Here is a 16,334-nt window from a genome sequence, read left to right on the forward strand (position 1 = left end):
CCCTCCATTCCAAACGAATTGAGGATTTTACCCTGCGATAAGAGATCTGTTTAATCAGCCCTAATGTGTTTCTGTGGTGTGTTGCGCTCTGGTCTGTTTGGCGTCCAAGTTACTCCTCCGCTCATGGAATAGTTTTCTGCCAACTTGAGACTCTCTGAGGGAGAGCGCTGTAGTGGGTGGAGATCACAGACCATCTCTATCTGATCTGAGCTCTTTCTCCTTCACCGCACGCTGCAGACTCATCTGCTGATGTATGACTCACAGCAGCTGTGGTGAACCAAACGCGCTACAAAATTACTTATCAGCGGATCTTGCTACATTTCTTTATCAGCGGATTTTTCACCTGTTGCTAAATGTCTTTGATCAGAGGATTTTTGGACTTGTAAGGTGTGGTGGGGACCAAGCTAGATAAAGGTAGAGTGGGAGAGAGAGGTTCTGATGATCAAGCTAGATAAAGGTCAAAAGAGGAGAGAGATGTTCTGATGATCAAGCTAGGTAAAGGTAGAGATGGGAGAGAGAGGTTCTGATGATCAAGCTAGGTAAAGGTCAAAAGAGGAGAGGGAGGTTCTGATGAGATCTCCTGATGAGATAAGTAGTGGAAATGCATGGGTTCAGTTGCTTGGAATCCATGCATTTCCACAGAATTATTTTTGGAATCTGATCCCTTGTCATACCTGTTCGTTCGTACTCGTCGCTCGACTTATCATGACTAAATTCAAAATGGTGTCGAACGGAAAAATTCCTTAAGATACTGTCTGTAAAAATCGTCTTGTAAATAAACTACCAGTGCTTTTTCAAAGTTCTCAATGTCTCGTTTTAAATGTCAAGGCCCTCGGAAGTCTACCAATGAAGTATGGAGCTACTTTGAGCCTCGTAAATGGTGTAAAACAGTGATTTATTTGCATGGCTAGGCCGATGCCTGAGGCACCTCAACGAAAAACTGTTGGTAGCATTGGCTAACTAGCGCCAGATTTCTGAGTGCAGGGGACAAGCCGAGGTAAGCTATGAGACATACGTTCACACTCGGTATCATGTTTCAACACACTTTAGGTCAAAATCACACCGGAATTCTCCTTTAAGTAAATAAAATGAAGATATATCCAACCTTTAAGGACACCAATTTTCTTTGTGAATGAATAATGTATCATAAATAAATAAATGTTCTTCCTTAAAATACAGGGGTCATAAGTATTGGCACCCCTATGTTAAATTCCCATAGAGGCAGGGAGATTTTTATTTTTAAACACCAGTTATTTCATGGATCCAGGACACTTTGCATCTTGAGAAAGTTCCCTTGGCCTTTGGAATTAAAATAGCCCCACATCATCACATACCCTTCACCATACCTAGAGATTGGCATGGTGTTATGTCAGTTAGCCTATTAGCTGGTTTGATTCGCCTTGAGCCTTTTGCATTGGCCTTTAGTGCCTAAGCCTTTAGTTTACGGCCACACACCCCCACCTTATGCAGCCCCCCTCATGCAGCCCCCCAGGCATGCGTGCTTGTGTGTGTGTGTGCATCTGTGTGTGTTTGTGTGTGTGTAGATTAAAAACCTCTCTTCTCTCTTCCTGCAGCTGGAGGAACGACCCAGCAATTGGACACAAGCCAGCAAACGTAAAATCCGATTGGTCCAGAGGCCGGTGAGTAATTGGCTCAGAAGGTTGTGGGCCCACCCCTACCACACCTACATGAATTTACTGCATGAAGTCACATTAAAGGTACACTCCTTATTCCTTTAGTGTACTTTATTTACTGCATGAAGTCACATTAAAGGTGCACTCCTCATTCCTGGCGAAAGGTTGTTGATGTTTGAGATCAGCAGCCAATGAAAATACAGCCCTTCCCTCAACACTACTGAGGCAACCAGTCCAAACACTGCACTGTTTTCTATTTACTAGTACACTACACCATATAAGTATACTTTATACTTATATACTTATATATATATAAACACTGCACTGTTTTCCATTTACTAGTAGAGGACGGTGAAAAGCAATTCCCTGAATTTCACCAAAACAAATCCCCTGGATTAGAAAACTGTACTTTTAAATACAGCTCCATATGCTGCTAAAATGATTCAGAATAGTTCAGAATGGTTCAGAACAGAGGTGGGACCAAGTCACTGTTTTGCAAGTCACAAGTAAGTCCCAAGTCTTAGCAGTCAAGTCCAAGTCAAGTCCCAAGTAAATACAGAGAAGGGCAAGTCGAGTCCAAGTCCAAGTCACATCAAAGCCAAGTCGAGTCCAAGTCCAAGTCCCAATCTTTTTCAAGTCCTGAACAAGTCATCAGGTACTCTTTACTTAATAATGGCATTATTAGACTATCGATCATAATTTTAACACATCAATCTAATCTACAGTATTTTTTATAAATGCAGATTAAAATATGTTCAATGTTTCTGTCTTGAAATCCTTTACGATATATGCATGTGCATACCTGTGAAATATACGCATGAGCATACCTGAGTAATCTCTATGAAACGGATAGCTACATGACACTCAGCACAGCAGCATATTGTTTTTCCAAATTGCGTGGTCCACTGTAAGGATGAGTAATAATTTGACTGATGGCGACTCATAAGGGAAGCCAAGGTCATGGTTAATTATTACAATAAATCGTGACAAGAAGAATCATCACATAGGCTACATTAGTAAATTGCTGCGGTTAAATATTTTACGTTTTTATTAGGGCTGTCAAACGATTAAAAAAAGAACTAATTAATCTCATATTTTGAAATGAATTAATCTATATTAATTGCGATTAAAAAGTAAATTTTCTCACTAAAGACTAAAGCTTCTTATATGGCATATTAAATACAGCATAAATCACAAAATGACTGAGTAATCACAAAGGTAAAAGTAAAACACTTTTTAACACTATAATACTGTAAAGGTAAAACACTTTTTAAAACACTATTTAAATAATAATAATGACACAGTAATTTTGTTTTAAAGTATTCATTTCTTAAATACTACACATTTATTGATGTTTAACTCTTTTGTAAATGGTTTACTGTCACTTTAAGCCCATTGTGTGCCACTGTCCACACGTTCTCCTAATGATCTTTTTTTACCAGCTCCATTCAAATATAGCTATGGCTAGTCCATAAACTCTAACGTTGTGCCACATGTATAGCACAATATTAACAATGATAAGCATGATATTAAGTTGGCACAAACAGCTTTCATTACTTTGGAAATAAAAGCATGTAATGACATGATGCTTGCTAGACATTTTCTGTTTGCAATTAAAAGTGAATTATGAGCCTGGTAGCCAGTAGCCACCTAGCTGAGTGGAATGCGTTTCAATCAGTATAATATCATGTGCTTCATGTAAACGAATTATTGAAGACTTCAAGACTCACCAGTTCCATTACACAAAGGCAAAGACAACTCTTCATTATTCTTGTCCATTTTCCAAATTACAGTGTGTGCAGCCTACATGTCAAAGTGCCCTGGCTCTTACAGTTTATAACAGTAGTGAGAACCGGATAAATCCTCAATTTCCTATAATCTCGTCTTTGTTGCCTTCATGATTTCCTTTTACATTAATACACAGGATTAGATGTTAAAATCCCTTGTGCCAAAATCCAAGGTAAAAACACATTCAGAAGCCCCTGCTCAAGTTTAACTTTAAAAAGCACACTACCCACAAATCCGCCAACAAATGGTCACAAGCACAATGCAAATGGCCTATCCAACAGCAGTAGCCTATATAGTATGCGGCATGTCATTGGGGTTATCAAGTGGGCACCCTCATTCACCGATGTTTCGTTAAGTTAGGCCCACGACACCTCATGAAGGCTTAACAGTGAAACCAGCGTCCTGGAGACACTCCCCTCCATGCTACCACCATATTACCACATTGAAATATCCAATACTCAAAATACTCTTAACCAGCCCAGGCATGGTCTAAGTTGGCTAGGTCGGTCCGTACCGTTGATGTGGACTGAACCATAAACCATAAAGAACCTTAGCCAAGTACCATCACCCTAGGCACAGCCCATCACAAACACAAAACAAATTAGCCAGTTAGCTTAGCCCATTATCTTAGGCCCCATCCCAAACACAAAACAAATTAGCCAGCAGTTAGCAGTTAGCTTACGCCCCATGCTGCCCCATATTACCACAACAAGCATCCAAATACCCTTAACCAACCTAGGCATGGTTTAAGTTGGCTAGGTCGGTCCGTCCCGTTGATGTGGACTGAACCATAAACCATAAAGAACCTTAGCCAAGTACCATCAACCTAGGCAGTCCATCACAAACACAAAACAAATGAGCCAGTTAGCTTACCTTAGCTTGCGCCCCAGGAAGGGTAACTTCTCCTTACCCACGACCAAAACAAATGAGCCAGTTAGCTTACCTTAGCTTGCGCCCCAGGAAGGGTAACTTCTCCTTACCCACAACCATTCGCTTGCCCGTTCTGCTGCTAAGGACATGTTACTAACCACCTGCCTTAGACTTCGACCACAAATGCCCAATTCAGACAGCAAGCCAATAGCAGATCTGGCCACAAACCCACGTGCACCGATTTCAATAGGCCTTAATCGTGCACTCCAACCTCGCTTAGCTGCCTCCTCTGCTATTTCAGTATATTTAGCTCTCTTCAGCTCATTGGCCACTTCCACTCTGTCTTCCCAAGGAACAGTGAGTTCAATGAAGTAAACTATCTTCTCTGAATCCGACCATAGAATTACGTCAGGACGTAGCTCAGTACTCACTATATGTGGAGGTACCGCCATCTGCTGGCCAAGATCAACCTTCATTTCCCAGCCCGCCCCATTTTTCAACTGGCCGGTTTTGCACCTGGCCTTCGCGGAACAAGGTTTATCCCCCTGACGTACAAAGTTAATTTGCCTTACCCCTTTACTAGCTGCTAATGAATTGACTTCTCTTCTTTTATCCTCTATTGCCGCTGCCACACATTTCAATACCTGGTTATGACGCCACGTATACCGCCCCTGGGTGAGACTTACCTTGCATCCTGATAGGATATGGTGGAGACTGCCCACACACGAGCAAAGTATGCATTTATCATCCTCACCAAACCATTGACTTAAATTCTTGGGAGATGGGAGCACATCATATGTAGCACCTAACATAAATCTGATCTTACTAGCTTCCATGCCCCATAGATCTTTCCATTTAATCTGTCTTTTTTCCACCCCTTCCCAGTTCACCCACTGCCCTTGTTTTGCCTGCGACACTGCCTTAGTACATCTTACAGCCTCCTCCTGTCTATGCATTTCCTCCACTACCATTTTCCTCTTTTCTCCTGCAGAAGCCTTACTCCACAAGGGTTTACTTGCACCCACCCCTAGACCCCCCCGCCCGTGCTGCACATGGCCCATTATATCTCTATGCTTCAATGCTGATTGAGCTTGCTTAACTGCCTGCTCTGGGTTCCACTTCCTCCCTGCATTAACTGAGGGTGCAACTTTCCTCACCACTGGGTCCTTGGACTGAGTAAGAGTCAATTCCAATCTAGCCTTAGCACACTTAAATTCCTCTGTCAAACTAGATATTGGCAACTCTACAATACCCTTCCCATACAAGGCTACACTGCTTAAGCAGCGTGGGACTCCGAGCCATTTTCTGACAAAGGAGTTGATCATTTTTTCCAACCTCTCTACCTTTGACAGAGGAACTTCATAAACTGTCAATGGCCACATTAGCCGAGGCAACAAACCAAACTGCAAACACCACAGCTTGAGCTTACCTGGCAGCCCCGACTTGTCAATTTTTGCAATACCTTGCCTAGTGACCTGTCTCAAGTCTTCAACCTGTGATTTATCACTAAGGCTTGCATCATACCACCTTCCCAGGCTCTTCACTGGTTTCTCCAGAACTGTGGGAATCACCTCCTTATTTATAGCAAACTTCTTATCTGTTACCTTCCCTTTAATAATTGAGAGACTCCTAGACTTACTTGGTTTCACCTTCATTCTGGCCCATTGCAGATTACTATTTAACTTACCCAGCAACCTGTTGGTGCATGGAACGGTTGTCGTCAAGGTTGTCATGTCGTCCATGAAAGCCCGAATCGGGGGGAGGCGTGGCCCTCCCTGCAACTTCTCCCCGCCCACTACCCATTTTGAGGCCCTAATAATGACCTCCATTGCCATTGTAAAAGCAAGTGGGGAGATGGTACATCCGGCCATGATTCCTATCTCAAGTTGTTGCCAACCTGTGGTGTAATCAGCTGTAGTAAAACATAATTGAATATCCAGAAAGTATGCTTTTACTAGGCTTTTAATGCTACCTGGGATTCTGAAATAATCAAAGGCCTCCCACAACAGACTATGCGGCACAGACCCAAAAGCATTAGCCAAATCCAAGAACACAACGTGCAGGTCTCTCTTCTCACGCTTTGCTAATTGAATTTGGTGCCAAATCATGCTGGTATGCTCTAAGCACCCGGAGAAGCCAGGAATTCCAGCTTTTTGCACCGTGGTATCAATTAGTTTATTCCTTTCAAGGTAATTTGTCAGTCTCCGTGCCACCACACTAAAGAAAACCTTCCCTTGAACATTCAGTAGACTAATTGGCCTAAATTGATTAATCTCCACTGCGTCCTTTTCTTTGGGAATAAATATTCCCCCAGCCCTCCGCCAAGCCTTGGGAATACTCTGCTTTTTCCAAACTATCTTCATTAATTGCCATAAAAATCTTAAAACATCTGGTGCACTCTTATACAACCGGTAGGGCACTCCATTAGGTCCCGGGGCTGAAGAGGCCCTTGCACGTTTTATTACTTCTTGCACCTCTTTCCACCTTGGTGGACTATCGTCGCATTGGCTACTTAATTCACCAATAGGTGGGATATCAGCAGGAAGTACCATCTCCCTGAACCTCTCCCTATCTTTGTGCACTCCCTCTAAATACTCCTCAAGCTTCTGCTTAGGTTCCAAAAGACTACCACTCTTCTGCATTACGAATAAAGACTTAACAAACTTAAATGGGTCTTTATAGAATGCTAGTCGGGCTCGTGATTTCTTCTTCCTATTTTTCCTAATATTTTCAGCTCTTCTTAGCACTACTAACCGCTCCCTCACATCTGCCTGTAGACAGTCAATACCTTCCTTCTCATCATCTGTAGCTTTTCTCCACTGCTTCTTAAGCTGCCTCCTCTCCTTGATAAGTTTATCTATCTCCTGCTGGCGCCTAGATTTAACTACCTCATGTAGCCGTTTTGTCCTTCTCTCAATAGTCCCAAATTTTTCCTTACCATAGCTATAAATAATGTCTCCCATTTTCTCTAATTTGCTTTCAGCCGTCCCCTTGAGCTGACCCAGGATACTGACCAAATCACTATTAACATCTTCCCACATTCTACATTCTGCTGCGCCTGGCCATCTAACCCCAGGCTTATGACCATTAATCTTCTCCCTCCTTGGCTGACTGGCCTCTCTCTCTGCCTCAGTGCTAGAACTTACCTCAACAACAGGGGTACTGATGTCCTGCGAACTGTGGGTTTCTTCCTGTCGCTGGACTTCAACCGACTGACTTGATGCACTTCTTAAGAAATAGCTATCAATGCGGGGACCCTGTGTTCCCTCTACCAAGCACTTCTTTTTCCCTTGATGAATTTTCAGGCCCTTTAGACTTGTAACCTTCTGCCAACCACACACACACATCTGCAGCTTTTTCTCAGTTTTCTCTGAACTAGTGGCTTCCACAAACATGTTTTCCTTACTCGTAATCAAATTCGTTCCAGGGTCAGTAACCATGTCTATCACAACTGAGTCATCTTCCGCCCCTGCTCTCGCTGACTCTAGGGGTATTTTTTCATTATGTCGTACTGTAGCTTAGTAGGGTGCAGCCCATAGCTTAGTGAAGCCTGGGCTACTGCCACAATGAGCTGCTAACCCATTGTAGCCCCGGCGGGGTCTATTCCCTCCTGTCAGCCGTCTTTCCGTGCTGTCACAAGGTCTTTCCCTAGTTGCCAGCTGCCCTATTCACAGCAGTCACTAGCCTACGCTAGCTTCAACATTACATTAATACACAGGATTAGATGTTAAAATCCCTTGTGCCAAAATCCAAGGTAAAAACACATTCAGAAGCCCCTGCTCAAGTTTAACTTTAAAAAGCACACTACCCACAAATCCGCCAACAAATGGTCACAAGCACAATGCAAATGGCCTATCCAACAGCAGTAGCCTATATAGTATGCGGCATGTCATTGGGGTTATCAAGTGGGCACCCTCATTCACCGATGTTTCGTTAAGTTAGGCCCACGACACCTCATGAAGGCTTAACAGTGAAACCAGCGTCCTGGAGACACTCCCCTCCATGCTACCACCATATTACCACATTGAAATATCCAATACTCAAAATACTCTTAACCAGCCCAGGCATGGTCTAAGTTGGCTAGGTTGGTCCGTCCCTTATACGTTACTTATGTTTAAGGAGATATCAATCATCATCAACAATGACAAGCCAGCTGGAACCTGCCACTAGGCTAGCATTCGTTGAAGTCATTAAAAATTCGTTCAAGTTTGATCTTAATGGAGAGGACCCGAAAAGTATCATCTTTATGTAACATGCTGTTGGTGCATTTTGACATTGTAAACATTCTCTAACAAGAGTGCAAATCAGTTTGCAGTAAGGCTACTATTTATTGGATAAATGTTGGTCCCTCCTCTGTCTCTTGGTGCCCTACACACAGTGTGTGATGCGTGTGGTGGTAACAGCAGCACTGATCACTGTGCTCTGCCTGTTTGTGTCCATTATGTGTTTTGTTTTTTCGTCGCGGAAGTGAAAGCATCTCTGGGGTGACTGGTCCATGATCAGGAAATGTATTTTTTGACTCGAGACATGTCAAGTCATTACAAGTCAAAGGGCGCTTAATTTTTTCCAGAGTTGTATCTTGCACTGTCCTTATTCCATATGTAATCATTTGAACATGCATTGTTAAGTTCTTATTAAGTTCTTATTAATAAGTTCTTATTTTAAAACTGATATATGAACCTCAAAGGGCCTAAATTTCAGTATTTTTCAGTTATTTTTTCTCAATTAATTAATCAGTTAATTTGACAGCCCTAATATATATATATGCCTTCATAATGTACAACTATATATATATATATATATGCTTTTATAATGTACGGCTATATATATATATATGCCTTTATAATGTATGACTATCTATATATATATGCCTTCATAATGTCTTAATAACCGAATTTGTTTGCTCTCCATTTCCTATCAACTACTGATAAATAAGCAAACAACAGCAATAAGTTAATAATTAGAAGGCCATCACAACTAAAACTAGAAACGCAATTCTCAAGGAATTACCAGTGCATGAAAAAAGTTGTGATGTAAAATATCATGTATAGTTAAAATAGATAATATAGAGCTGGTTACTGCGGTGATGCTAGGACAGACATGGTGGTTGCATAGCTTAATAAAAGTTGATAGTTTAAAAGTAGACCGTTTAAAAGTTGAATGTAGATAGTTTAAAAGTTGTTGATATACAACTATTTTAATAGATAGATAGTTTAATGGTAGTTTAAAAGTAGACTGTTTAAAAGTTGAATGTAGATAGTTTTAAAGTTGTTGATAGACAGCTAGTTTAATAGATAGATAGTTTAATGATAGTTTAAAAGTAGACCGTTTAAAAGTTGAAGGTAAATAGTTTAAAAGTTGTTGACAGACTGGAAGTTTAATGAATGTTGATATTCAAATATTTTAATGGCTGTGTATAGGTAGATATTTGACGATAACTGAAAGTTGGAATGGCTCTAATGTTTGTTAGCAGTTATGCTAACATTTTTAACTATGCTAACCATGGTACTTAGCTAATGTTTTCTAGCAGTTTTGCTAAAAATGCTAACTTTGTTAGCCATGCTAACTATGCTACTTAGCCAACTTAGCTAATGTTTTCTAGAAGTTTTGCTAAACATGCTAACTATATTAGCAATGCTAACATGCTAACTATGTTAACCATACTACTTAGCTAACTTAGCTAATGTTTTCTAGCAGTTTGGATAAAAATGTTAACTATGTTAACAATGCTAACATGCTAACCATGCTACTTAGCTAATGTTTTCTAGTAGTTTTGCTAAACATATTAACTATGTTAACAATATTAACATGTTAACCATGCTACTTAGCTAACATTTTCTAGCAGTTTTGCCAAACATGCTAACTATGTTAGCAATGTTAACATGCTAACCATGCTATTCAGCTAACTTAGCTAATGTTTTCTAGCAGTTTTGTTAAAAATGCTAACTATGCTAGCAATGCTACCCATGCTACATAGTTAACTTAGCTAACGTTTTCTAGCAGTTTTGCTAAACATGCTAACTATGCTAGCAATGTTAACTATGTTAACCATGCTACTTAGCTAACTTAACTAACGTTTTCTAGCAGTTTTGCTAAAACATGCTAACTATGCTAACAATATTAACTAGCATGTTAACTATGTTAACCATGTGACTTAGCTAACCTAGCTTATCATTTTTAGCAGTTATGCTAACTATGCTAATCAGCATGTTAACATGTTAACTATGTTAACCATGTGACTTAGCTAATATTTTTTAGCATTTTTGCTAACTATGCTAACTAGCATGTTAACTATGCTAACCATGTGACTTAGCTAACCTAGCTAATCATTTTTAGCTGTTATGTTAACTATACTAACTAGCATGATAACAATGTTAACTATGCTAACCATAAGACTTAGTTAACCTAGATAATCGTTTTTAGCAGGTTTGCTAAAAATGCTAACAATGTTAGCAATGCTAATATGCTAACCATGCTAACTAGCTACAGTGGGTAGGAGTCATAGTTGATGACAAGTAACAGTTACAATGGCTGAACAGTTAAAAAGTTCAGTAGTTTAAAGGGTTAAATTGTTTAACAGTGAAATATTGTAGTGAGGACTTTTATTTTGAAACTGTTTTTGGCAGAGGAAGCGTAGTCTTAATAGGGCCAGTTTGTATGCTTAAAGCCTGAGACTGGCAGTTGATCCAGGTGGCCTGAACACCTGCAATAGGATTCTAATTGCTTTATGGCCGTATTATGATGTCACAATCTGGAATGTTAAGTCTATGGGGATTTTTTAAAAGTTTTTCTTTAATAGTTTAAAAACTATAAAAGTTTCAAAGTTGAAAAGACATAGCAGCTTGGTCCCTTTGAAGACCTACGTTACAAAGTTTGAATGAAGTTTCTAAGTTAAACTGTTCAAGAGAAATTGCGTACGGAAAAAGTGGTAAGCGGAATAATAATAAGAAGTTGCCTAGGAAGAACAGTACAGTGCATTTTCATGCACTGTAATGATAACCATATGGTAGCAGGCAGACAGTCTGTTGTTTTGCGAGCGAATACATTTAGCAAATAGTATATAAATGGAATAAAGCTCCTTAAAAATTCACACGGAGCTCTTATTTGAATGACAGCTAATTGAACCAATAAGACAGCATTAGGGGTGGGCGATATATATCGTCTGCGATAATATCGTGATTGTTGTTGTATCGATGTGCAAATTTACATTATCGAGTATTTAAATTACTTATGGGGGAAAAAACTCTCGAAATCACCCATTGAAACCCCATACATTCACTAAATCCAGGAGGTGTAGCCTATGCGAGAGAAGCCCCTGGCTGCAGCAGAGCAAGTGTCACATGATCACTAGTGGGTCCACGTTGTCACATGCATGCCTAATGTTTATTTTATGCAGCGAGAGGTAGGCTACTTCTGTTCAAAGAGCATTGATGAGTCACGTTTTTTCCTACATGGTATTATATGGAGAGAAAACATTAGCCTTTGAGTATTTTAATAGTCACTTGTAAACAAAGAACTCTTTTCATGTAGGCCTAACCCTTTTGTAAATGGACTAAAGTTCGCTCTAATATCGATTATGCTAACCGTTAGCATCTCTATGGGATTTCTCATATTCACATTAGTTTCTATTCTGTAACTTGGAATGTTAGCCTACATGATTTCTCTTAAACAAAACCTCGAAAGAAATGACTGAGATGTACTCTAGGATGACCAAAAAAATCCCAGCCTAATCCCTTATCTAGGTTTTGTGAAAACCCTTCAGCTGTTTTAGGAAAGGTGTGTGAGCGTAGCAACAGCATGTCCGGTGGTCATCTGCTGCCACACTTATAGGCCAACTGATATTGGTCCAGTTTGCTCTGTACCGAGCCGGACAGCAAGGGGCAGGTGATTCTGTCCAGTGACTTCATCAGTACAGAGGACAGAGCCACAGGTCATCATTGCACTCCCTTGGGAATGTTTTCTTTAGTAGTGGGATTACGTGTGAGGCTTTCCAGGCTGTGGGGACAGTGTGAGTGTCCAGTGACTGTTGAAATATGGGCTGCCACACAGGGGCAAGCTCTTCACTGTACGTCTTCAGGACAGAGGCTGTGATGTTATCAGGACCAGTGGACTTCCGCGCATTGATGTGTTGAAACGCCCTGGCCACCTGGTCTACTGATATCTGTACTGTGTCCACAGGGCGTACAGTAACTTCCTTAAGGACATCTTTACAGCTTTATTCCGTCCCAGAGACCTCAAACCTGGTGAAGAAGGTGTTCAACTCCACAGCAGATGCCAGCTCATCAGTCGCTATGAATGGCTTCTTTTGTTTACTCGGCATCCCAGCCATGTTCTTCATGACACTTCATGACATTTTTCGAGGGTTATTGGACTTAAACAGTTCCTCCAGTTGTTTTGTGTGTGTCCTTTGCCTTCCTTATCTTCCCTCTGAGGTCCTTATCTTTCCTCCTCAGTTCCTGAGGGTCCGTTTGTTTGAAGGCCAATTTCCTTTCATTCGTTATTTGTTTAATGTCCTTAGTTATATATTATTAGGTTTCATTGTTAACACTTTAACAGGTTTTGTTGGGATTATAGATTCCAAGCAGAAGTTGATGTAGTCTGATGTAACGGTGCATGTAGAACCCAAAGTGCCGTCCCTCAGCACCTCCCAGTTAGTACAGTCCAAACCGCCACGCAGTGCATCGTTACGTCCCTCAGCACCTCCCAGTTAGTACAGTCCAAACCGCCATGCAGCGCATTTTTACGGTCTTGAGTCCATAATCTTATTACCTTATTCTGAGCTTTACCATTTTTCAATTTAGTCATATAAGTTGGAATAAGGTCTAGTGTCTAGTGTCTCACCACACTCAGTTTGTTACTTAAGTTGAGCAACGGTGTTATTTTTAAAATTGCGATCACTTCCTTCCTGCTTGTTATGGAATGATGGGGTTGGATGTCCACTAGCTTAATTGAAGACAATATGCTAAGAAGACTAATATGCTAAGCTAGAAATCTGATCAGATACGTCTAGTTTTTTAACAGTATGGTTGAGTGATGGCCATGTCCACTTCCCTTGTCAGTTAAATCTTTTCAGCAGATGGAGGATAATGGGTAGAGTGACGTTCAGGAGTCACACAACGGATCTTGCATACGTGTTTCAGGCATAGATGAATTGTGCATCACAGGTCGTGAAAAGTCATGGGAATTTCATTTAAGGTCATTGTAAAGTCATGGGAAGGTTTTGAAATGCGAGAAGGTTTTGACATGCAAGTCATGTCAATTACAAAATGACAATCAGAAGTCTAGTCTAGATTCTCACCACACTCAGTTTGTTGAGCAATGGTGTAATTTTTGAAACAGATGAGGAAGTCTTTTTAACAAAACCATGTCCAACCATTGACTGAAGTTGTCAGACTTCCCAAGTTCATAGAAGGTGGACTGTATCAGAGTTAAGTCAAGTCAAGTCGGCTTTTATTGTCAATTTCTTTACATGCACTGGTCATACAAATAATTGAAATTTCGTTTCTTACTTTCCCATGCAGACATAGACATACTTTAAATACAGACATAGACATACTTTAGACATAGACATAGCCATAGACAATAAACATTAAATTAAAGTGCGAGACTGAAATATAGAACATATATCAAAAATAGAAATATAGGACATATATCAAAAAAATAGAGGTAGTTGTGTTGTATATTTACATAGTCTTAACAGTTACATGAAGTTTTAAACGTGTGCTTGTGTGACCTGTATATTTACATTGATGTGCAGTAATTTCAAGTATATCAGGCTTGATGTGAAGCAGCAACACGTTAGGCTGCACAGTCACAGTGCAGTTCCACAGGGCGGTGTTGGGGGGGGAGTTAGGGTAGACAGGATGCTAGGTTCCTAGGTTCCTGGCTGGCTGGTGGGTGGGGGGGGCTGTCAGTGATGGGAGAGTGGGTAGAGTGTACAGCATTCTGATTCTGGTGGATGAAGCGGAGGCTCCTGTACCTCTTTCCAGAGGGCAGGAGGCTGAACAGTTCGTGTGCAGGGTGGGTTGTGTCCTTGACAATCATTAGTGCTTTGCGGGTGAGGCGGGTGGTGTAAATGTTCTGCAGGGAGGGGAGTGGTGCTCCAATGATCCTCTTAGCTGTGTTAACAATGCGCTGGAGGGTCTTCCTGTTCTGATCTGTGCAACTTCCACCCCACACTGTGATGCTGCTGGACACGATGCTCTCGATGGTCCCTCTGTAAAATGTAGTCATGACGGGAGGCGTGGCACTTGCCTTCTTCAATTTGCGCAAGAAGTAGAGGCGCTGCTGGGCTTTCTTCGCCAGTGATGCTGTGTTGGTGGTCCAGGAGAGGTCATCGCTGATGTGCACCCCCAGAAATGTTGTGCTGCTCACTCTCTCCACAGCATCTCCGTCGATGGACAGTGGTGGCAGTTGTTTGTGGCCTCTCTGAAAGTTGACAACAATCTCCTTGGTCTTGCTTGGTCTGGACATTCAGCAGGAGGTTGTTGTCTTTGCACCATTTAGCCAGCAGGTCTACTACTTCTCTGTAGTGAGCCTCATCGCCCTTAGTGATGAGGCCCACCAGTGTTGTGTCGTCCGCAAACTTCACCAGGTGGTTGGAGCTGTGAGTGGTTGTACAGTCATGTGTTAGCAGTGTGAAGAGCAGGGGGCTGAGCACACACCCTTGAGGGGCAGATTGCTTGAGATGTTGTTCCCGACACGTACTGCTTGTGGTCTCTGCAACAGGAAGTCCAGCAGCCAGTTGCAGAGGGAGGTACTGAATCCTAGTTTGCTGATGAGTTGTTGTGGTATTATGGTATTGAATGCTGAACTGAAGTCTATGAACAGCATTCTCACATATGAGTCTTTATTTTCCAAGTGGGTGAGGGCTGGATGGAGGGCAGAGCAGATTGCATCCTCCGTGGATCGTTTGGCTCGGTATGCGAACTGGAAGGGGTCCAGGGTGGGGGGTAGGGTGGCTTTGATGTGTGACATGACTAGCCGTTCGAAGCACTTCATGATTATGGGCGTGAGTGCTACAGGACGGTAGTCATTGAAGCATGATGGTGATGATTTCTTTGGTAGTCATTGAAGCATGATGGTGATGATTTCTTTGGCACGGGTATGATGGTGGCAGCTTTGAAAAGTGATGGGATGACTGCTTGCTCCAGAGAGGTGTTGAAAATGTCTGTAAAAACATCCTTCAGCTCTTCTGCACAGTCCTTCAACACTCGTCCTGGTATGTTGTCTGGGCCTGCTGCTTTGCGTGGGTTAATGGTGGCTAGTGTTCTCTTCACGCTGGCAGAGGTCAGGTACAGGGGTTGGTCGTGGGGGGGAGGTGGGGTTTTCTGTGGGTGAGTGTCATTTTGTTCTTCAAAACGGGCGAAAAAACTGTTCAGGTGATTTAGCAGAGAGGTGTTGTTCTCACAGCTCCGTGGCGCAGGCTTGTAGTCAGTGATGGCCTGTATGCCCTGCCATAGGCTCTGTGCGTCTCTGCTGTCTTTGAAGTGTGTTGTTATTTTGTCTGTGTAATCCTTTTTTGCCTTCCTGATGCCCTGGGACAGGTTAGCCCTCGCTGTTCTTAGGCCAGCTACATCTCCAGCTCTGAAGGCTTTGTCTCTGGCCCTCAGCAGTCTGTGGGCGTCTCCTGTCAGCCATGGCTTCTGGTTGGCCCGAGTGGTGATGTGTTTTATTTCTGTAACATCATCGATGCATTTGGTGATGTAGGAGGTCACAGTGTCTGTGTATTCCTCAATGTCAATGTGGTTGTTGTGGGTGGCAGCTGTTTTGAAAATATCCCAGTCTGTTGTTTCAAAGCAGTCCTGAAGTTGTGAGACGGCCCCCAAACAAGGTCCAGGGTGTTTTGTCCGATGTGGGGGAGGGGTTTGGCTTTGTAGGCTTCTTTCTGTGGGGTGCAAACAAGGTCCAGGGTGTTTTGTCCTCTTGTTGGGAAGTTTACATGTTGGTGAAATTTTGGTAGTACAGTTTTGAGATTGGCGTGATTGAAGTCTCCAGCGATGATTGTGAAGCAGGGCCGTAGTCACCATAGACTTTGGGGGG

General features: G+C 41.9%; 1 protein-coding gene across 1 annotated transcript in view; it reads left to right on the forward strand.

Annotated features, from left to right (window-relative positions):
* The window catches only part of rtel1 (regulator of telomere elongation helicase 1), a 117,825-nt gene that overhangs the window by 74,032 nt on the left and 27,459 nt on the right, over positions 1-16,334 (forward strand). The window contains exon 27 of the mRNA XM_076277157.1: positions 1,575-1,640. Coding sequence (XP_076133272.1) covers positions 1,575-1,640 — 66 coding nt within the window. The remainder of the gene's footprint in view (positions 1-1,574; positions 1,641-16,334) is intronic.

This window comes from Alosa pseudoharengus, unplaced genomic scaffold (assembly GCF_046254945.1).
Source record: "Alosa pseudoharengus isolate Yale_2024_CS ecotype anadromous, Long Island Sound unplaced genomic scaffold, YU_APseudo_1.1 YU_APseudo_1.1_scf_9, whole genome shotgun sequence".
Lineage (NCBI taxonomy): Eukaryota > Metazoa > Chordata > Actinopteri > Clupeiformes > Clupeidae > Alosa > Alosa pseudoharengus.